The 23,533-nt window shown below is 40.6% G+C and overlaps 1 protein-coding gene across 2 annotated transcripts in view; it reads right to left on the reverse strand.

The window, feature by feature from the left end:
• The window catches only part of LOC115220482 (3'-5' RNA helicase YTHDC2-like), an 89,707-nt gene that overhangs the window by 23,429 nt on the left and 42,745 nt on the right, over nt 1-23,533 (reverse strand). Inside the window, exons 22-34 of one of the 2 annotated variants that reach the window (XM_036509817.1) lie at nt 22,381-22,487; nt 19,768-19,862; nt 17,948-18,124; nt 16,394-16,638; nt 14,396-14,532; nt 13,553-13,648; nt 12,395-12,491; nt 11,541-11,672; nt 6,147-6,442; nt 4,601-4,752; nt 3,065-3,149; nt 161-541; nt 1-121 (exon numbers count right to left, since the gene is read on the reverse strand). The exon at nt 1-121 is cut by the window's left edge and continues 517 nt beyond it. In XM_036509817.1, coding sequence (XP_036365710.1) covers nt 1-121; nt 161-541; nt 3,065-3,149; nt 4,601-4,752; nt 6,147-6,442; nt 11,541-11,672; nt 12,395-12,491; nt 13,553-13,648; nt 14,396-14,532; nt 16,394-16,638; nt 17,948-18,124; nt 19,768-19,862; nt 22,381-22,487 — 2,121 coding nt within the window. Of the gene's footprint in view, nt 122-157; nt 542-3,064; nt 3,150-4,600; nt 4,753-6,146; nt 6,443-11,540; nt 11,673-12,394; nt 12,492-13,552; nt 13,649-14,395; nt 14,533-16,393; nt 16,639-17,947; nt 18,125-19,767; nt 19,863-22,380; nt 22,488-23,533 lie in introns of both variants that reach the window. The other variant, XM_036509816.1, reaches the window with a different exon arrangement.

The following is a 23,533-nucleotide window of genomic DNA, read 5'->3' on the forward strand; positions in this document are numbered from 1 at the left end:
GGTGGCTGCTGTTGCCGATGCTGCTGCCACTGTTGCTGCTACCACTGGCGTTGCCATAGTTACCATTTCCATGTTTGTTGCTATAGTGATGATTAGCAGAAGAAGAAGGACCACCTTTGCCGCCGCCGCCACCACCACCACCACCATAACCACCACCACCACCACTACCGCCACCTTTCAGCATGTTTGCATTACCAGACATGCCAAAGCTGTGCGGGCCGAGGAACTGGTTGATGTTGCTGCTCTGTTTCGAGCCTGCAACCAGGCCCTTCGCGTTCATCGGCCCGCCTTGGAAAGGGTTTGAGAAGATGTCTCCACCAGTGAGATTGTAAGCTCCAGGTTCAGGGCAACCATTGAGGCCAGCAGAGAGTGTCAGAGCAGTGTTTGGCAAGTTGTTTGCCTGCGTATACAGTGGTTTGTTGCTATTGTGGTGGCTGCTGTTCTCTAAACTGCTCTTCGTTATCGGCCGCTTCTGGCTGTAGTGAGGACCTAATTTATCCCACTGTTTTAGTAGAGTCTCACCAACAAATGGCTCGATTTCCTGTTGGAAAAAAAAAAAGAAAAAATGAGAGAATTAAAGTTTATGCATTTCTTCATGACATGTGTTTGTTTGTGTGTGTGTGTGTGTATCATCATCATCATCATCATCATCATTTAATGTCTGTGTTCCATGCTAGCATGGGTGGGATGGTACCACAAGAGCCGGCCAGGCTGAAGGCTGCACCAGACTTCTGTGACTGTTTTGGCAGGATCTTTACAACTGGATGCCCTTCCTAACACCAACCACTCAGCAGAGTGGACTTGGTGCTTTTTACATGGCACAAGCACAGGCGAGGTCAGTTTTGGCAAGGTTTTTACAGCTGGATGCCCTTCTGAAAACCAACTACTTTACACTGAGGACTGGGTGCTTTTAAGTGGCACCTGCACTATCAGGGTCACCATGTACATGCAAGACGAAAGCTTTAAAGAGGGAAGGAGGTGATGATGAAAAGGTTATAGTAAGACAGATATAGGTGTCATGCTGAAGAGGAAGTACATATATATATATATATATATAGCATGGAAGGTGGATGTTAAACAATAATGATGATGATGATGATGATGATATATATATATACATATATATGGTGTCCAATTACCTTTACAATTTGAAAAATTCAGAAGAAAAATAAGGATAACTCAGCTGAGTTTATTGGCAAACAAATAAAATATTATTAGAAATGTCAGAACACTTCCAGCATTTGAACTGGCCACACGTGGCCCAAATATTCTGTTTTATGTTCAAACTGATCAGATCTAACCTTTCACACCAACCCTACAATGTCATTCTAAAAACAAACAATCACCTCATTGAAATCCTGAAGCTCCAAGATAATGCATGATTAATTCAAAATAATGTGAAGAAATAAGAAGAAATAAAGCATTGCATTTGACAGAATGGGAAGGCTAAAGGGTAAAAAAAAAATTTGGATAGAAAAAAGCTGAAGGTAGTTTCCAAGCACGGTCCTAATGCCAAAGGTCTTGGTCATTGCCTCCATGAGGTCCCCAATGTTTGGAAGGAATTCAGCCACCTCGCCTCCATTCGAAATGAACTCAGTCACCTCACATCCATGAGGCCCAACACTAGAAAAGAACTCGACCACACTGCCTCCATGCGGCTCAGGCACTTAGCCACTTTGCATCCATGAGGCCCAACACTCTAAAGGAACTCAGCCACCTCACCTCCGTGAGGCCCAACTCTTGAAAGGAACTCAGCCACTTGCCTCAATGAGGCCCAACACTCAAAAGGTACTCAGCCACTTTGCCTCTGTGAGGCCTAATGTTCAAAGATTGATTTAAAAAATCTTTTTCAAGCCACCTGTACAGGTGCACTTGGCTTGATGGGTCCTCTTAAGCAGAGCACATTGCCAAAGGTCTCAGTGAGCAATTCAAATAAAATAAACAGAATCATTAGCGTAGTGGGCAAAACACTTAGCAGCGTTTCATCCGTCTTCATATTGTGAATTAAAATTCTGCCAAGGTTGACTTTGCCCTTCGTCCTTTCAGGGTCACTAAAATAAGCACCATTTGAGCACTGAGGTTAATGTAATCAACATAACCCCTCCCCTGTAACTGCTGGCCTTGTGCCAAAATTTGAAATGAATATTAAATAAACAGAGCTGAGGTAGAGCAATTTGTGCTTTCTTTCATTCTAAGTCTTTCCTTGTTTGTTTTGCAAAATAGTGGTTTTGTCTCTAATAATATTGTATATATATATATATATATATATGTAAGTGTGTGTGTGTGTGTGTTTGTGTGTCTGTGTTTGTCCCCCTAGCATTGCTTGACAACCGATGCTGGTGTGTTTATGTCCCCCGTCACTTAGCGGTTTGGCAAAAGAGACCGACAGAATAAGTACTGGGCTTACAAAGAATAAGTCCCGGGGTCGATTTGCTCGACTAAAGGCGGTGCTCCAGCATGGCCGCAGTCAAAATGACTGAAACAAGTAAAAGAGTAAAACTCTACAAAAACTAGTGATTGAAAGAATGCACTTATGTGAACACATGTCTTTAGTAGGCGGGGATTAAGTTTCTGTTTCTGTGTATAATCTCATTCTAGTTTATGCGCCTGTTTGTTCATTCATACAGGAATACACACTCGCCGAATCAGAATTGCTTTCATACTGTTAAAAACTCTTATAATATAATGATTTTTGCCAAGTTTGTACGAAATCTTTAACCTTAGTGTATGATAGCAACAATTTCTCAACTGTGAGACCAACAGGAACCACTACCACTAACACAACCTATTTCTTTACTACCCACAAGGGGCTAAACACAGAGGGGACAAGCAAGGACAGATAAACGGATTAAATTGATTACATCGACCCCAGTGCGTAACTAGTACTTAATTTATTGACCCTGAAAGGATGAAAGGCAAAGTCGACCTCGGCGGAATTTGAACTCACAACGTAACGGCAGCCGAAATACCGCAAAGCATTTCACCTGACGTGCTAACGATTCTGCCAGCTCGCCGCCACTAACACAACCGCTACACTACTACCATGACTGCTGTTAATACTAACCTGACAATCACGGCTCACTTGTATCCTCTTGTTGTCGTTCCAAGGGTTTGAAAGATGCTGGACATTGTGGAAGGGAATGTTTCCCCTGAAATTATATATATAAAAAACTCATTACAGAAACAAACAATCATTATATTAATATTTATCGTATATTAGGTATGGCCTAGCTGTAGTCTTTTAAGAAGGACTGAACCCCAACCATAACATACAAAAGGTTTCCCACATCAAAAGAGAAGAAAACATAAGAATGTTCAGCACCTATGCTTTAATATCCATTCCCCCCCCCTTACTTTGCTGATGCAGGTTGGATGGACTTGCTGTGCAGTGGACTGTCACTTGTTTCAGTATTTTGTCATCATCATCATTCAACACCTGCTTTCCATGCTGGCATGGGTTGGACGGTTTAATAGGAGCTGGCTAGGCAGAAGAATGTACCAGGGTCTGTTTTGGCATGTGAAGTTCAGTGTCTTGTGCTCTAACCTTTCTACTACTGCTCATGTCTTTCTTAGCCATATCTACTTTCCACCATTAGTGCAGACCAGGCACTACCATTCCTCCCCTACTCATTGTCTATTCAAAGCCATTCAAGTGCAGACATCTTCTTTCAGCCTTTGACTGATGTCTCTAATACCTAGCTGTTCTCTCAGCTCAGTTGAACTCCATCTTTCATACATGCTAACATCTCACACCAGAACCACACTAGTTTGTAAAATCAATTACTCAATTCCAGACACAGGTGTAGGTGTGTGGTAAGAAGTCTGTTTCCCAATTACATGGTTTCAGGTTCAGTCCCACTGTGTGGCATCTTGAGCAAGTGCTTTCTACTATAAGCCAAATCTAATGAAACTTTGTGAGTGGACTAAGAAGAAGGAAACTGAGAAAGACATCCAGTGTGTGCGTGTGTGTATATCAGAAGCAATGAGGATAGACAGAGCTGATGAGTCTGCAATTAACAGGTGAAACTAGTTTAGTTCAGTGGTTTTCCAGCTTTGCTCATGGGTGGTTATCTCCCCTGTCAGTGTGTCCATATATATGCACTTAAGCAGCTTTAAGGGTTTTAACTGTTATTTCTAGCAATACAGGTGCTATTCAGCCCCTTCAGTCACAATTAGTGATGATTAAACGTTTTATGATTTTATATTGCACATAGCTGTCTATATTCATATATATATATATATATATATATATATATATATATACATACACATATATGTACAAATATATACATATACACACACACACATATGTGTGTGTATACAGATACATGTGTCATTATAATCAAAAGACACATCGCTCATGCAAATGTTCTTGTTGGCATTTCTCTTGTCAATAAACTACCCTCTTGCTTTGTGCCTTCAGAGATTTGTGGAATAAGAGACCCCTTACTTGAAAAACAGGTAAAACTTGGCCTAAGGAAGGGCATCATCTAGCTGTTAAAGAAAAAATTTCCCTTGGTGACATAGTCATCTAACCTTGTTAACATGAAAAAAAAAAAGGATGTAAAACAGATGAATGAAAATAACAGTTGCGCCTTACCTTTTCAACCAATCAACCGTGCAGGTAGCACCTAGGCCTGGCATAGAATACTCTGCACTTCGATCTTTGCTAAATGTAGATAACATTTTAGCATAACCTTGGAAACAGCCACTTCCTTGGATTGAGAATATCAAGTAGACCGTTTTGCCATCCTGAAATGAAAATTACCATTGTAAGATGGCACTCACATTTTTAGGAAATTAACCACCCCCCTCTTTCCCTCACCCCTGATCCAATATCTGTAGTCTCTCTCATACTCACCTTCTTGTACTGTGGTACCTCTTTGCTACCATCTTCATGTTCTTTCCAGCTCCCACATCCACTCTTACATGATGCCAAGTGATGGTATGTTTTGGCATTACCTTGCAAACAGTTTCATCTTTTTTCCAGCTACCCCCATCTACCCTTACATGATGCCAAGTGACAGTATGTTCTGGCATCCCCTTGCTACCATCTTCATGTTCTTTCTAGCTACCCCTATCCACCCTTACATGATGCCAAGTGAGGGTATGTTCCGGCATCCCCTTGCTACCATCTTCATGTTCTTTCTAGCTACCCCTATCCACCCTTACATGATGCCAAGTAAGGGTATGTTCTGGCATCTCCTTGCTACCATCTTCATGTTCTTTCCAGCTACCCCTATCCACCCTTACAAAATGCAATGTAGCTGAGTATCTTCCCTGTACCCAGGCACCTGAGCAGGTCTCTTTATCATGCTTTATCCTCTCAAGACCAGACACCACAGAAAGTTACCAACTCCTCCCTCAAATACACTTACATTCAATCAAAGGAGGTTTTTTTTTTTTTCTTTTCGTCTTACAAGTTACTTGGGTGACCTCACTAGTGCCAATGGCATGAAAAATGTGCCCAGTACACACTGTAAAATGGTTGGCGTTAAGAACAGCATCCAGCCATAGAATCCATGCCAAAGCTGACACAGAGCATAATGCAATCAGCTTTTTGGATCCTGTCAAACCATCCAACCATGCCAGCACAGAAAGCCTACACTGATGATAATGATGACGATTTGCAGCCCCCCCCCCCAATAACAGCTGAATTAACTCTTTAGCATTCAGATTACTCTGTCAAATGTAAGGCTTATTCACTCACACTGCTTTGCATTAATCATGCATTGTCTCAGAGCTCCCAACAAAACAGAAGAGAAGAAATTATGTTTCTTGATTACCCACAAGGGGCTAAACACAGAGGGGACAAACAAGGTCTAATGAATTAAGTCGATTACATCGACCCCAGTGCGTAACTGGTACTTAATTTATCGACCCCGAAAGGATGAAAGGCAAAGTCGACCTCGGCGGAATTTGAACTCAGAACGTTAGGGCTACACATTTCGCCCGGCGTGCTAACGGTTCTGCCAGAAGAGAAGAAATTAGATGATGATGGCAATGACAACGATGATGATGATAATGAAGGTGATGACGATGACAGTATGAAGCTGATAGCAAAGAGGCAACGGGAAACTTAAAACCAAGAAAAGAGAAGAAATTTTTAAAAAAAACCAAAAAAAAAAACCCCAGAAACCCCCTACCTGGAAAGCCTTGTTGAGTTTCTTCTCGTTATTCGGGGACGTAGTCCAGATGGACTTGCTGAATGAGGTGTCCAAGTTGCGCTGGTTGTTGCACTTCATAAGAAACATCCGACAAGGATGTGAAGACGTGGCCCCGGGGTCTTTTTCCGATCGCTTGGTAGGGGATGAAGGCTGTGACGTGTCACCTGGGGTGTTAGGTCGACTACCTTGATAGTTGATGTTGCCACTCAAACTCAGGTTACTGTTGAAGTGGGACAGGTTGCTGTTGTTGCCTGTTTTGTTATCACAACGGTATTCTGGGAGGAAAAAGAAAAAAACATTCTTTGTTATTACAAAATATTTATTATTATTATTATTATTATTATCATTGAGTGAGAGAGCAGTGCATGCCATCAAAGTGACACTGGGGTAAAATATACGAAGTTCAGAATACCCATCATGGCTACCCATCAGATAAGGGTACACCAGGTACATGCATCACAACCATATGTTCACAACATGGTGATCTCATATCAAGATAAACAGGGCATGACCTTGCAGGTGGGGACCAGTTAGAATCTTCTTCAGGTCGAGTAGCCCATCCCACTCAAAAGGTCCCTGAATAAGGGTTGTTTAACCCTTTCGTTACTAACCGAGCTGAAACCGGCTCTGGCTCTGAGTACAAATGTCTTGTTTGCATAAGTTTTGAATTAAAATCTCCCACCAAACCTTAGTCACAATTTATGTCCCTAACACTAGCTGAATGATAACTAAGTTATTTTACTAAATTTTTTGTTATATTTAAAGTAATTAAAAGAAATACAGAGCCCCTCAAAGTAAATACAGTAACAAAAGGGTTAAGTATGTTGAATGAAACACTCATGTTTCCAGAGGCAAATTATTCAAACTCCAAAGAATACCTATCAACACATGGCTATGATGTTCCCCAACTACTTCTGTTGATGATCAGAGATGCAGAAATCGTAAGCCACCAAGAGACATGCTCAACTGGTTAAGGTTAAACAAACATTATTATTATTATCACGGTAGCAAGCTGGCAGTATCATTAGCAAGCCAGGCAAAATGCTTAGTGGCATTTCATCTGTCTTCACGTTCTGAGTTCAAATTCTGCCGAGGTCAAATTTGCCTTTTATCCTTTCAGGGTCAATTATATAAGCACTAGTGATGCACTGGGGTTGATGTAATCAATTTAGGCCCTCCTCACAAATTTCGGACCAGGAGCCTTTAGTAGAAATTATTATTATTATTATTTAAGGTGGTGAGCTGGCAGAATCCTTAGCACCCCAGGCAAAATGCTTAGCAGCATTTCGCACATTTTATATAATCAACTCAACCCCTCCCCTGAAATTGCTAGCCTTATGCCAAAATTCTATTTTCCTTCCTCTTCCCTTAATCTGTGTGTGTATATATAACACTCCTTTACTCATTGCCTGCCATCAAGCCTAGTATGTGCATTCATCCTGCACCTCCTATGCAAACTCTCTCTTTCCCATCTCTCTGTGTGTTGTAAAGTCTGCTTGGAGAAATTAAGGAACTGACCTCACTGTGTGTGTGTGTGTGGTGTGTGCATGCGCATCCATGTCTTGACATCACATGAAGGTCATAAGTAAGCATCACCATCAAGCAAGTGATGTTTTCATTTGTAATCTTCTTGGAGGAAAAAAAACACACATCTGGACAAGGGAAAATAACTTTTCTGGAAACAGGAGGGGGTTGATGACAGAAAGAGCATCCAGGTGTGGAAAATTTGTCTCGAAAAATTCCATCTGACTCCTGCAACTAGCTAATATATCATCATCATCATTGTTTAATGCCCGTTTTCCATGCTGGCATGGATAGAATGGTTTGACATGAGTTGGCCAGCCAGGGAGCAATCTAGACTCCAATTGTCTGTTTTGGGATAATTTCTATGGCTGGACGCTCTTCCTAACACCAACCATTTTACAGAGCATGCCAGATGCTCTTTACATGCCACTGCCAGGTGTTTATATATACTACGAGTGAAGATGAGAGAATAATATATGCATACATATATATACTAGCAGTATCGCCCGGCGTTGCTCAGGTTTGTAAGGGAAATAACTATAAAGCATTTTTAGAGTTATAGCCAAAAAATAGCAAAAAAATGGAAAAAAATGATGGTAAATTTTTTTTTTAGTTAAAAAAGGTGGAGTTGCGTCCCCTAGACAGTTTGCGGTTTGTGTTTCTGATTCTCGACCCCATGTCGAATTTATCGATTTTTTTCAGAACTGGGGGAACTTTTCAAAATTTTTCGCTGCGTTAGTTTTGAATTATGACATTGGGCTATGTGTGTGTCAAGTTTCATCAGAATCGGTTGAAAGCCGTGGTCAGGGTAAGGGTACAAGCAAACAGACACACAGAAACACGCACAGACAAACTGCCGTTTATATAGAGAGAGATATATATATATAAAATACAGTGTACATTTAAACACATAAGGAATCCACTCATGGGATTCAACATGCTAGAAAGAACAGCTAGGTTCTATAACCACAAAATTAGGGATAAAATTCGATAGGAACGAAATGAAAAAACCAAAACATTTTACCATCTAATTAGATATATATATATATATGTAAGTATATTGTTATTTTACCTATCACTACTATAATTATTTCTACTTGATAAATTTTACTATTTAATGTTTCTTGCAATGAACCCATTAACAAACTAATTACTAATTACAGGTGACATTGATGAAATTTATATTTCTCATATACTAAGAAATAAGCAAATCTTATAAATTTCTTTAATGTTTCTTTGACAAAATAAGGAAATTAGATTTAAAGCTCTTAATTTTCATGCACTAATTATCTTGGAGGACAATGGGCTAGTGAATATAAGCAATGATTAAGTGATAATTGTAGCAGCTTAGCTAGAGGATAAGAGTTCAATTCCTGGATCAATATAAAAAAAAATAATATACTATAGTTAAGTGAAATGAGCAAAGGACATCACCAGTATGATATTAAAGTTAGTTTTAAAGAGCTTAATTTCCCTTAATTACCTTACAGGATTAGTGAATATAAATACTAAGTGTTTGAGAACTCAGTTTCATGGATCAACCAAACAATTACAGATTCAAGTGGAACATGCTAGAGGCATCACAAAAGAAATAACCCTGGCATGGACAACTTTTATTTAAGGGTTGTTCCCCGCCTCCTTCACTTAATAAGCCTCTAATTTAATACTTTTGCTATTATATTTCTGTTGAAATATACTGCTTTTGTTTAATTTTGAAAAGAAAGAATTTGGCAAAATAACTCTGCCATTATTAACCCTTGAGCATTCAGCTCACTTTGACAAATGTAACGCTTATTTATGAACATCGAAACAAATATCAATGGAAATAGTAGTTGTGATACCTGTGCCGGTGGTATATAAAAAGCACCATCCGAACATGGCCGTTGCCAGCGCCGCCTCGACTGGCTTCTGTGCCAGTGGCACATAAAAAGCACCATCTGAACGTGGCCGATGCCAGCGCAGCCTCGACTGGCTTCTGTGCCGGTGGCACACAAAAAGCACCATCCGAACATGGCCGATGCCAGCGCCGCCTCGACTGGCTTCTGTGCCGGTGGCACAGAAAAAGCACCATCCGAATGTGGCTGGCTTCCGTGCCGGTGGCACATTAAAAGCACTAACCGATCGTGGCCGATGCCAGACCCCCCTGGCACCTGTGCAGGTGGCACGTAAAAAGCACCCACTACACTCGCAGAGTGGTTGGTGTTAGGAAGGGCATCCAGCTGTAGAAATACTGCCAGATCAGACTGGAGCCTGGTGCAGCCCCTGGTTTCCCAGACCCTGGTCGAACCGTCCAACCCGTGCTAGCGCGGAAAACGGATGTTAAACGATGATGATGATGATGATGATGATTGTTTCGAATTAATCATGCATTATCTCATAGCTTTGAGATTTTGATGAGGCAACTGTTAATCCTTTAGAATGACATTATAAGGTAGATGGTAAAGGCTAATCTGGCCAGTTTGAACATAAAACAGGTGGAATATTTTGGCCAGATATGGTCAGTTTAAATGCTAAAGGGTCAAACCACTGTTTAGAATTTCTTATGAAATTTTAATGGAAGGTTTTAATTTAATTTTTTAGCAATTAAACCAGCCATATCCAGCCAAAATATTCTCCATTTTATGCTCAAACTGGTCAAATCCGGCCTATCACATCTACCCTACAATGCTGGTCTAAAAATTATATAGGCAAGGATTTGAAACTGGGACCTGTGAGTTTGCTGCCCGATTACTGTATCCACTCAACTTCATCTTTTACCTTTTAACTGTTTCGATTATTAGAGTTTGGTCATGCTGGAGTACCACCTTAAAAAAATTTTAGTCGAATATATCAACCGTGGTATTATTTTTTTTTAAGCGTAGTATTTATTCTGTCGAGTCCCTTTTGCAGAACCACTACACTACTGGGACGTAAACATACCAAATTTGGTTCAGAAACAGTTGGGTGTGGGGTGGGGCACAGATAGACACACACACATACATACATATATACGAAGGGCTTCTTTCAATCTCCATCTATCAAATCCACTCACAAGGCTTTGGTCGGCCTGAGGCTTGAATAGAAGACACTTGCCCATGGTGTTATGCAGTGAGACTGAACCTGAAACCTTGTGGTTGGGAAGTAAGCTTCTTATCACACAGCCACACCTGCACATGAGTTTGTTTCTGCAATGCATACTCATTTGCAAATGGAGGGATAACAGTGGTTAGGGCCAGTCAATTATATGATGTGGGTTTCACAGAAACAGTAGTATTTAACCAGGATTTCTCTCGCTCTCTCTCACACACACACATACATAATGGGCTTCTTTCAGTTTCCATCTACCAAATCCACTCACAAAGCTTTGGCCAACCTGAGGCTATATTTGAACACACTTGCCCTAAGTGCCATGCAGTGGGACTGAACCAAGAACCCTGAAGTTGGGATGCAAGCTTCTTACCTCAAAGCCACACCTGCAGCTTGTTGGTTTCTGCAATACATACACATTTGCACAGGGAGAGAGAACAGGTGTTAGGGCCAGGTAATTACATGATAAGGGTTTCATAGAAACAGTATTATTTTACAAGGACCTCTCTCTCACACACACACACACACACAGGGAAGTAACAGCAGAGATTATCATATGTTAGAGATTATCATGTATTAGAAGGCTTTAAGGAATTTTAGATTTGTTATTCCAAAATGGAATGTGGGTTGTGAGTCTGAAGTTCGAAGATCACTAATTGTAATTAATTCCAAAATTTAAGCAAGAACCAAAGAAAGACATAATGAAATAACAGCAACAAAACAAACAGCAACAACAGCAGCAGCAACAACAATGGAAACAGCAATTAGAACAATTGCAATTACTTGTGGAATCTTTCTTTTTGGAAGATGCACTTAGTGCTGAACTTCGTTTAGCCATCCGCGACCGGTCGTCATTCTGGTCTTCAGAATCAATACAACTTTGGTTACCAACACTAGAGAGAATTGATTCCGCAGCTGAAGAATGCAAATAAAGAGAATATTTCAAGGAATGGTTACAAAGCATTATTGGCTCGAAATGTTTAAATGTCTGAGACCAATCATTAATTAAGACTACAATTATTTCAAATTATTAATTAACCTCATTTTTTAGAGATGAAAAATAAAAGAAAAAAATGAAAGGGTTTCTTTAGTATTTACATCTGCACTATGGTCTGATCAGTTTGATCTCAGCTCATCTTAATATATGATAACAGACTGGGTTCAAATGAAGGAAGTTCATTTTGAAACCAAGATCAAATCCAATCTGGTAATAAGTATACATCCAGGGATAAATCATTTGATGATATTTGAAGACAGTATAAACATAAATATTGCTAACAAATTTGAGGTTAATAGTCAAAGACATTAATCACCATTTTTAATCTAGATGCAACTTGATATAAAAAAAAAAAACTACTGGTCTATCATCATCATTATAACAACTATATTGTATTTTCCAGGACCTGTATTTCAAAGGGCCAGCCTTGTTGCATTCTGTGTTACACTGAATCTCCCTGAGAACTTATATTAATGGTACGCATGTCTGAGGAGTGCTCGGCCACTTTCACGTTAATTTCCCAAGCAGGCTGTTCAATTGATCAGTGTACTTTTTTTATTTTGTACTTATTTCCAGCATTGAACTGTTACAATATCTGGGGTACCGTCCTTCAGCATGTTTTAGACGAAGTAATACTTACCCATTGAAATGGGTCTTTGTCCAATACCTGCAGGCTGTTGCAAGCCAAGTTCTCTCTCTTCTGTTACCAACACTTCAACAATAGATCGCACGATAGCCTGACAAGGCAGAGAGAGAGAGAGAGACACAACAATAAGGAAACAATGAGGAAAGCATAGACCTTTACATGTTTTTCATTTAAAAAAATGCTTCAACAAAGGCACAAGGTGAGAAATATTCTTAGGTAAACAGTGGTGGGATGGTTAGTTCATTAAATTTTGACTCTAGTATTGGCCCTGAAAGAATGAAGATCAAACTTCACACTTGCTGTGTTTGAACTCAAAACCTGAAGACACATAACTAAACAGCAGATTGTTGATTGCTTTACGGAAACTACCAAATAACTACCTTGTTCCTATTGATGATGATGATAACAGTAATGACTTCAAAGTTCGGCACAAGGCCAGCAGTTTTGGAGGATGGGGTCAAGTCAACTAAATCCACCCCAGTGCTCAAATGGTACTTATTTATCGAACTCATAAAGATCAAAGGCAAAGCCAGTCTCAATGGAATTTGAACCCAGAACATAAAAACACGAAATGTCACTAAGCATCTTGTCTTGCATAGTAAATGATTTTGCCGTGGCACGTTAAAAGTACCGACCGATCGTGGCCGATGCCAGACCCCCCTGGCACCTGTGTAGGTAGCACGTAAAAAGCACCCACTACACTCGCGGAGTGGTTGGCGTTAGGAAGGGCATCCAGCAGTAGAAACACTACCAGATCAGACTGGAGCCTGGTGCAGCCCCTGGCTTCCCAGAACCGTCCAACCCGTGCTAGCGCGGAAAACGGACGTTAAACGATGATGATGATCATGATGATGATGATGATCACCGCTTTATCCAAAAAATAAGAGTATTAATACTTTCTGTTATAGGCACAAGGCCAGAAATCTTGGGGGAGGATGTTAACATTGACCCAAGGTTTCTTGTAGTATAGCAGGTACATGGCTTACATACATTAGTTAGAGGTGGGTGAGAGAAATAATATACATGCGGTTACAAATGTAGAAGTAGGGAGCATTCAATGGTACGAAGGAAGAAAGAGAGAAGCGTGGGCAAGTCTGTGGTTGTGTAAATATGTGTTAATAAGATGACAACAACATCTACGGAAATATTTACCTCATCAGTTTGAGTCCAAGGTTTTGACGGAGCTCGCATTCGTCTGATAAACAAACTGTACCACTTCTGTCTCAACTGAAGAACTAAGGAAGAACTCTGGAAGCAAAACCAACGATATTAGAGGATAAGTTACAAATTGATGACAACGATAATGATGACAAGGGTTTCCTGAGAAGTCAAAGAGCATTCACAAGGTATGTTATCCAACAGGTATTCTGATTGCATTTGGTAATACCAACTGCCCAGCAGTCAGCACTAGCAGAATATGCTATTCAACAGGCACTTTGCATGTGTTTGCTAATACAGTTGTCATATAGTCAGCATTGTTAGAATATGCTATTTAACAGGCACTCTGAGTGTATTTATTTGGTAATACAATTGTCCAGCGGTCAGACAGCACAAGTAGAATATGCTATTTAACATAAATTCTGAGTGCATTTGGTAATACAGCTGTCTAGCAGTCAGAATAAGCAGAATATGCTATTGAGCAGACACACTGTGTGCATTTGATAATAAGGTAGTCCAGAAGTCAGCACTAGTTAAATAAGCTATTCAACAGGCACTTTGTGTGTTTGGTAATAGAGTTGCCCAGCAGTCAGATAGCACCAGCAAAATATGCTATTTAACAGGCATTCAGAGTGCATTTAGTAGAGTTGTCCAGTGGTTCAAGTCCTGTCAGTGAGTACGTTGCCCTTTTCTAGCTCAAACTGACAGCCACGCTTGATACTAGACTTTATAAATATGGTGTGTATGCATGTGTGTGTTTAGACTGTTTTAGGTCAATCTCAGAACATGGGACAACATAAGGAGTCATCATAATTGTATGGGGGAAAGAAAGCCTACCTCAGAATCAACTTGGAAAGATAACCATTCATCGAGACGAAGCGAAGATTTCTTCATTTCCTCATTCTCCTCCTCTCCACTGTCACTGACATTATCAAGATCATGGGGCCTGGTGAAATCATGGCATTTTCTCTCATCTATATGGAAAAAAAAAACAAACAATAATATCGGTTTCAAATTTTGGCACAAAACCAGCAATTTTGGGGGAGGGGTTTAAACCAATTACATAGACGACAGTGTTCAAGTGGGACTTACTTAAGGAGAGGGGCTTTCTCCGTCCGGGTTGCGGATCCGTGGAACAAGCTGCTAGACGAGATGGTGAAGATGCCGATGACCGCTTTGTTCAAAGTCTCCCTTGACCTCAAGTGACCTGAACTCTTTACATGAACACCACCCTATACATAACTCCATGTCCCCCTACATGGCCTTGCTTTTTGCTTTTTGAGCCAAAAAATTAACTAACTAACTAACTAACTAACTTTATTGACACCGAAAGGGATGAAAGGCAAAAAATCACCCTCAGCAGAACTTGAACTCAGGATATAAGGATGGACAAAATGCCATGAAACATTTTGCCTGGTGTGCTAACAATTCTGCCAGCTCACTGCCTTAAATAACAGAATAATATTAAATAATTTTTGTTTGGGTGCAGGCATGGCTGTGTGGTTAAGAACTTTGCTTCCAGACCACTTGTTTTCAGGTTCAGTCCCCCACTGCCTGGCACCTTGGGCAAGTGTCTTCTACTATGGTCCCAGGTAAACCAAATTCTTGTGAGTGGGGGATTTCATTGACAAATATTTAAAGGAGAATCAATGTCATCTCCCAAGTTCTAGACAGGTACTTCATTTTATTGACCCCGAAAAGATGAAAGGCAAAGCTGACCTCAACAGAGTCTGAACTCAGAACATAAATAGCCACACAGGGCAGTTTTTCCAATGGTTTAACAAATCTGCCAGCTTCCTGTAAATCAGCGGTTCCCAAATTTATTTTAGGGTGCCGCCCCCTTGGCACCCAGGCCACATTCCTAGCACCATGCCCACCAACTCATCACCACAAATTTAAACCATATTCTACAGCAAATTCAAAACAGGGGTGGCTGTGTGGTAAGTAGCTTGCTTACCAACCACATGGTTCCGGGTTCAGTCCCACTGCGTGGCACCTTGGGCAAGTGTCTTCTACTATATATATATGTGTGTATGTATATGTTTGTGTGTCTGTGTTTGTCCCCCCAACATCGCTTGACAGCTGATGCTGGTGTGTTTACGTCCCTGTCACTTAGCGGTTCGGCAAGAAAGATTGATAGAATAAGTACTAGGCTTACAAAGAATAAGTTCTGGGGTCAATTTGTTCGACTAAAAGCAGTGCTCAAGCATGGCCACAGTCAAATGACTGAAACAAATAAAAGAATAATTATTCTTAACCTAAAAAAACCCATTATTCTGGGTTTTTTTAACATCCATTGCCCCGTTTAGCCAGCCCAATATTGCCCTCCTTTTCTTCAATGGGTACAATACAAACAGCAGGTTTCTGCACAGGTTTTATTTACCAGTTTCACGAACAAGCCTTGGGCCAACTCAAATAAAAAAAAAAAGGCTCATGTTTGAGATTTTGAGCACTGGGGTTGAATCTGGAATCTGGTAATTGCAAAGAGAACTTCATAATTGTTTAGCCATACTGTATCTACTTTCCTCTCTAAAGAGTTAATTAATGAAGTAAATTGTCCAAAAAATTAATTTTAATTTATCAATTCAGTTATAGGTTAATATTTGCAGCAAGAACAAAAGTAAAGTTCTATAGCAGTAAAACACACACACACACATGTACAGACACATACACATCACCATCATCATCATTTAACATCCATTGTCCATGCTGGCATGGGTTGGATGAGTTGCACATATGCACGAAGATGTTAGTCTCTCTCTCTCTCTCTCTCTCTCTCTCTCTCTCTCTCTCCATGGATCAACTGTAAAACAAATAAAAACTAATGACCCTCACCAATCTGTCCACTTTCTGCTTCTTTAATGACCTCTGGGGACAACTTGGCAGGCCCTGCAAATAAGGCGACGGTGATGGGTGAGATGACTGTACAACAGCGTACAAAGGCCAAACTACTGTTACGTGACATCTCCTCGTAGATAATCCAGTCCGAAGGGAATGAAGAGAGGTCAGTGTTACGCTGGCTCGCCGACAGATTAGGACTGAACACGGACAAATTGTGCAATCGAATTTTCATCTCTTTTCTGAAATAAAAACAATAACAACAACAATAATAATAATAACAACAAGAGCTGTGGAGTCAAAATCATGGAGTTAGAATTGGAAGCAATTAAGGGGCAGCTAGAGTCAGAGTTGGCAAAAGTATACCAACTCCAACACACAATATCTTAATTCATAACATATATATATTTCTTTACTACCCACAAGGGGCTAAACACAGAGGGGACAAACAAGGACAGACAAACGGATTAAGTCGATTACATCGACCCCAGTGCATAACTGGTACTTAATTTATCGACCCCGAAAGGATGAAAGGCAAAGTCGACCTCGGCAGAATTTGAACTCGGAACGTAACGACAGACGAAATACGGCTACGCATTTCGCCCAGCATGCTAACGTTTCTGCCAGCTCGCCGCCTTAACATATAGTCATAACATATAGGCCTACTCAAAGTACAAGCGTATGCATATGCTTTATGAGATATGTAGACCAGAACCACTTAATTACATAAAGAAGAGTCAGAGAGTCAGAGGTGCCAATAGTAGAGGAGTCGAAGTTTTGTGTTTCAACTCTGCAGCCCTGGTAAATAACAACAACTATAAGAATAATTCTGTCTAATTTTGGGACAAGGCCTTAAATTTTGAGGGGTGGGTTAATCGATTACATCGACCCCAGTGTTTAATTGGCACTTAATATTACTGACCCTAAAAGGTTGAAATGTAAAGTAGACCTTGGTGGAATTTGAACTCAGAATGTAGGAGCCACAAGAAATACTGCAAAACATTTTGTCTGGTATGCTAATGATTCTGCCAGCTTGCTGTCTTAATAATAATAATAATAATAATAATAATAATGATAATAATAATCCTTTCTAGTACAGGCACAAGGCCTGGAATTTGATGGGGAGGGAGATAGTTGATTACATCTGGTAGTTGATAGTTGATTAGCATGCATTTTGCCTGGCATGCTAACAACTCTGCCAGCTAACTGTCTTACATAATAATAATAATAATAACCAGGACTTCAGATTTTGGCACAAGGCCAGCAGTTTCAGTTACAGTGACTCAAGTACTTGACTGGTACTATATTCTATCAACCCCGAAAGTCAGCTTTGGAGGAATCTGAACAGAGAATGTAAAGAGAGGGAAGGCTGCCTCCAGCCTCAATTCAGAAAATCTGTTTTGGAAATACCCCTCTCCAAACTAGACTGCCTCCAACACCAGTTCCAAGAAAATATAATAAAATCTAACATAAAACAAAAAAGTCTGGATCTACAGACAAAATGAAGTGGAATAAGACAACGTGCAGCCACAAGCAGCAGCTACTACTTACGCTGATAATAACTGTCCTGTAACACGATCAATCCTAAGTACATTTGGATATAAACCTGCACAGAGGGCAGCTTTCACAACACACCATTTCTCGGAATTTATATTCAAGTCTCTTATGTCACCTCCGCCTCGTGCTCTCACAAACCCTGAAGCACGCAATTGTCCAAGAAGTTGGGCCCTAGAAAATAATTGTTTTAGAAAAAGCAGAAAATGAAGACAAAAAAAAACTGAAATCAGTATTTAGAAATTTTAAGAGATTAATGGAATTCACTTTTTTTAATAAAAGGAATAGAGATAGGGATTTAAATCATCATCATCATTGTTTACCGTCCGCATTCCATGCTGGCATTGGTTGGACGGTTTGACTGAGGACAGGCAAGCCAGATGGCTGCACAAGGTTCCAGTCTGATCTGGCAGAGTTTCTACAGCTGGATGCTCTTCCTAACGCCAACCACTCCGAGTGTAGTAGGTGCTTATACATGCCACCGGCACGAGGGCCAGTCAGGCAGTACTGGCGACAGCAATGCTCAAATGGTGATTTTTACATATCACCTGCACAGGAGCCAGTCCAGCAGTAGTGGCAACGACTTTGCCTGAATGTTGTTTTTCACGTGCCAGTAAGGTGACACTGGTAATGATCACACTCGAATGGTGCTTTTTATGTGCCACCTGTACGGGAGTCAGTCAACGGCCCTGGCAACGATCACGCTCAGATGGGCAACGATCACGTTCAGATGGGCAACGATCACACTCAGATGCGCAAAGATCATGCTCGGATGGGCAACGATCACGCTCGGATAGGCAACGATCACGTTCAGATGGGCAATGATCACACTCAGATGCGCAAAGATCATGCTCGGATGGCAATGATCACACTTGGACGACGATCACGCTTAAATATTTTTACATATTTAAGCAGACTGGCATAACCTCATTTGTCATGTATCTCCATAAGCAATAATGCACAGCCACTCCTCATTATCATCATTAAAAATGAAAAGGAAAGATTAAATAAAATTATGAGAAAAATTTAAAACAAGAGTGAGAGATAGAGAGAGAAAGAGAGAAAAAGAGAGAGAAAGAGAGAAAAAGAGAGAGAAAGAGAGAGTCAGAGAGAAAAAGAAAGAGAAAGGGAGGGTAAGAGAGAGAAAGAGAGAGTCAGAGAGAAAAGAAGAGAGAAAGAGAGAGTCAGAGAGAAAAAGAAAGAGAAAGAGAGGATCAGAGAGAAAAAGAGAGAGAAAGAGAGAGTCAGAGAGAAAAAGAAAGAGAAAGAGAGGGTCAGAGAGAAAAAGAGAGAGTCAGAGAGAAAAAGAGAGAGTCAGAGAGGGTCAGAGAGAAAAAGAGAGAGAAAGAGAGAAAAAGAGAGAAAAAGAGAGTCAGAGAGGGTCAGAGAGAAAAAGAGAGAGAAAGAGAGAGTCAGAGAGAAAAAGAAAGAGAAAGAGAGGGTCAGAGAGGAAAAGAGAGAGTCAGAGAGAAAAAGAGAGTCAGAGAGGATCAGAGAGAAAAAGAGAGAGAAAGAGAGAGTCAGAGAGAAAAAGAAAGAGAAAGAGAGGGTCAGAGAGAAAAAGAGAGAGTCAGAGAGAAAAAGAGAGAGTCAGAGAGGGTCAGAGAGAAAGAGAGAGTCAGAGAGAAAAAGAAAGAGAAAGAGAGGGTCAGAGAGAAAAAGAGAGAGAAAGAGAGAGTCAGAGAGAAAGAGAAAGAGAGGGTCAGAGAGAAAAAGATAGTTAGAGAGAAAGAGAAAGAGAGGGTCAGAGAGAAAAAGAGAGAGAAAGAGAGGGTCAGAGAGAAAAAGAGAGAGAAAGAGAATGCTCAAAGACTGACCTCATTCCAATTATCATTTCCATTGATGCTGAAGACAGAAAGTGTTTCTCACAAAAGGTCTTCTCCCAGCCTTCGGTTCGAGCTTTTTGCCAAGCCTAGAAATAGAAGTGGTAGTCTCTTTCTTCAGGTACAGGTGTACATATTTAAGCAGGTGTTACCTCTCACAATAATAAAAACAAATGGGTGTGGCCATGTGGTAGAAAGGTTGCTTCCGAAACACATGGTTCCAGTTCAGTCCCACTGCATGGATGGATATCTTGGGCAAATGTCTTCAACTATAACCCCAAACTTATTTCTTTATTGCCCACAAGGGCTAAACATAGAGGGGACAAACAAGGACAGACGTAGGTATTAAGTCGATTACATCGACCCCAGTGCGTAACTGGTACTTAATTTATCGACCCCGAAAGGATGAATGGCAAAGACGACCTCGGCGGAATTTGAACTCAGAACATAATGGCAGATGAAATACCGCTAAGCATTTCCCCCGGCGTGCTAACGTTTCTGCCAGCTTACCGCTATAATCCCAAACTGACCAAAGCCTTGTGAGTTGATTTGGTAGACAGAAACTGTGTGGCGGTCTGTTATATGTATGTGTGTGTGTGTGTGTTTGTTTGTCTCTAAACACCACCTGACTACTAGTGTTGGTTTGTTTATGTCCCAATTAGCAGTTCAGCATTAGAAATTGGCAGAATAAATACCAGGCTTTAAAAAAAGTATAAGAACTGGAGTACATTCATTAGACTAAAACTCAAGGCAGTGCCACAGCATGGCTGCAGACCAATGCCTAAAGCAATTTCCTCAAGATGTGGCTGTTATTTCTAAAAGCCAAACTACAAAGTAGAAGCTGCAGCACTGACACATTTAAAAGAAAGGACGCAAAGAAAAGAAGAGAAAAGAAACAATCTTACGTTTTATAAAGAGCTAATATCTTTGTGATTATCATGATGTTCTACAATGGAATAACACTTTGAACAAAATGAAATTTCCCTTCACTCAATTAGGGAATTTGTTCTTGAATGAGTTTGTAAAGGCTGGGTCACAGTGTTCAAGATAGCAGTGTTGAACAAATTTATGCTGTGTCTAAGGAGAGCCGTTATGCCTTTATAATTAATACACACATCGGTTCAGTTCTATTCTTTTATTATTAGTCAAATGGTTAAATATCCAACTAATTAATTGATTATTTAAACAAAAAAAACAAAGTAAACATGGTGCAGGAGTGGCTGTGTGGTAAGTAGCTTGTTTACCAACCACATGGTTCCGGGTTCAGTCACACTGTGTGGCACCATGGGAAAGTGTCTTCTACTATAGCCTCAGGCCGACCAAAGCCTTGTGAGTGGATTTGGTAGATGGAAACTGAAAGAACCCCGTCGTATATATATATATATATATATATATGTACATGCGTTTATATATTTGTGTGTCTGTGTTCATCGCCCCCCCCACACACACACACACATCGCTTGACAACCGATGCTGGTGTGATTACATTCCCGTAAATTTGCGGTTCAGCAAAAGAGACTGATAGAATAAGTACTAGGCTTACAAAGAATAAGTCCTGGGGTCGATTTGCTCGACTAAAGGTGGTGCTCCAGCATGGCCACAGTCAAATGACTGAAACAAGTAAAAGAGTTAAAGAGTAATTGATTAAGCCAAATGAAATCGTAGTTGTGACCAAGGCTGGTGACACATAAATGGCACCTCTGCTGGTGGAACGTAAAAGGCACCTTCTGGGCATTAGGCCTCACAGAGGCACATAAAAAGTATCTGTCAAGTGTTGGGCTTCACAGAGGCATTGACAAATGACCGAGATCTTTGGTATTAAGTCATGCTAAAGAAGACCCATCAAGCGAAATTGTAGTCGTGGCAGATACTGGTGTCACACACATGGCACCCATACTACTGGCATGTCAAAGCACCCGTTACACTCTTGGAGTGGTTGGCATTAGGAAGGGAATCCAGCTGTAGAAATCATGCCAAATCAGACTGGAGTCTGGTATAGCCTTCCAGCTTGCACACTCTGGTCAAACCCTCCAACCCATGCCAGCATGGACAACAGACATTAAATGACAAAGATGATGGTATTTAACCAATGTAAAAGGCAGCAAGCTGGCAGAAACGTTAGCACGCCGGGCGAAATGCTTAGCGGTATTTCGTCTGCCGTTACGTTGTGAGCTCAAATTCCACCGAGGTCGACTTTGCTTTTCATCCTTTTGGGGTCAGTAAATTAAGTACCAATTATGCACTGGGGTCGATGTAATCGACTTAATACCTATGTCTGTCCTTGTTTGTCCTCTCTATGTTTAGCCCCTTGTGGGTAGTAAAGAAAATAGGTATTTAACCAATTGAGTCATAATAAAGGAATGGAACCGAACCAGTGTGTGTGTGTTAATAACATTGGCATAATGACTCTCCCTAAAATTTGTTTCAACACACAAATTCACATCAAGAATCTTGCAAACCAGATGCAAAAGCAAATCTCTGTTGCTTTTTTTTTTCTTTTAATAGGAAGATGGTAAGATGCTGCTTGTATATATCACACCTAATCATGCATCACAGTCATAAACAAGAAACAGGTAAAGAAGGCTAATGAATAACACTGTAACTCACCTGAAAGGCTCTGAGTAGAATCATATGCTCACTGTATGTGTTGGCAGATAGTTTCTTCCTAACTAAATTGGCAGCTCTTCTTTGAGATGGTTGACCAGGAATTAAAACTACAAACATCAAAGGTACAAAACGGTAAATACTCACTTTTTTCAGACAGAGAGGTGGGGAGGAAGATAAATTCGCAAATGGTTATTTAAAAATACAAATAGATTGTTTACAATACAAACAGTGGAAGAGTAAAATATATATAGAGAGACAAAAAATAATAAAATGGAATAAATATACAAACACATAGAGGCATGCAAAATGGAAGAGAGATATAGAGAGATACAAAGAAACAGTAATATCTAAATACACACAGACATACTTTCATACTTACATATGGAATGTTGAAAAGCGAAACTGAAAGTGAGGCACAAATATGGGTGTGGTCAAGAAGTCCTGTTCACAAACACATGGCTTCAAGTATGTTTCTGTTATGGAAGCACTCCGTCGGTTACGACGAAGAGGGTTCCGGTTGATCCGATCAACGGAACAGCCTGCTCGTGAAATTAACGTGTAAGTGGCTGAGCACTCCACAGACACGTGTACCCTTAACGTAGTTCTCAGGGATATTCAGCGTGACACAGAGAGTGACAAGGCCGGCCCTTTGAAATACAGGTACAACAGAAACAGGAAGTAAGAGTGAGAGAAAGTTGTGGTGAAAGAGTACAGCAGGGATCACCACCATCCCCTGCCGGAGCCTCGTGGAGCTTTAGGTGTTTTCGCTCAATAAACACTCACAACGCCCGGTCTAGGAATCGAAACCGCGATCCTACGACCGCGAGTCCGCTGCCCTAACCACTGGGCCATTGCGATGTTTCTGTTATACGACACAGTGGACAGATGTCTTCTACTATAACCTTCAGCTGACAAATGCCTTCTAAGTGGAACTGGTACACACAAAAAAACTGTATATCTGTCTATCATTTTTTATCTACCTATCTATCTGTCTCTGTGTGTGTGTGTGTGTGTGCATGTCGGTGGTTGAAAAGCTTGCTTCCCAATCACAAGCCTATGGGTTCAGTCCCACTGTGTGTCACTTAAGGGGCAACATCTTGGACTATATAGAAGCTTTGTGCTGAACACCTTGTGAGGGGATTTGGCAGATGCA

This window comes from Octopus sinensis, linkage group LG16, assembly GCF_006345805.1.
Source record: "Octopus sinensis linkage group LG16, ASM634580v1, whole genome shotgun sequence".
NCBI lineage: Eukaryota > Metazoa > Mollusca > Cephalopoda > Octopoda > Octopodidae > Octopus > Octopus sinensis.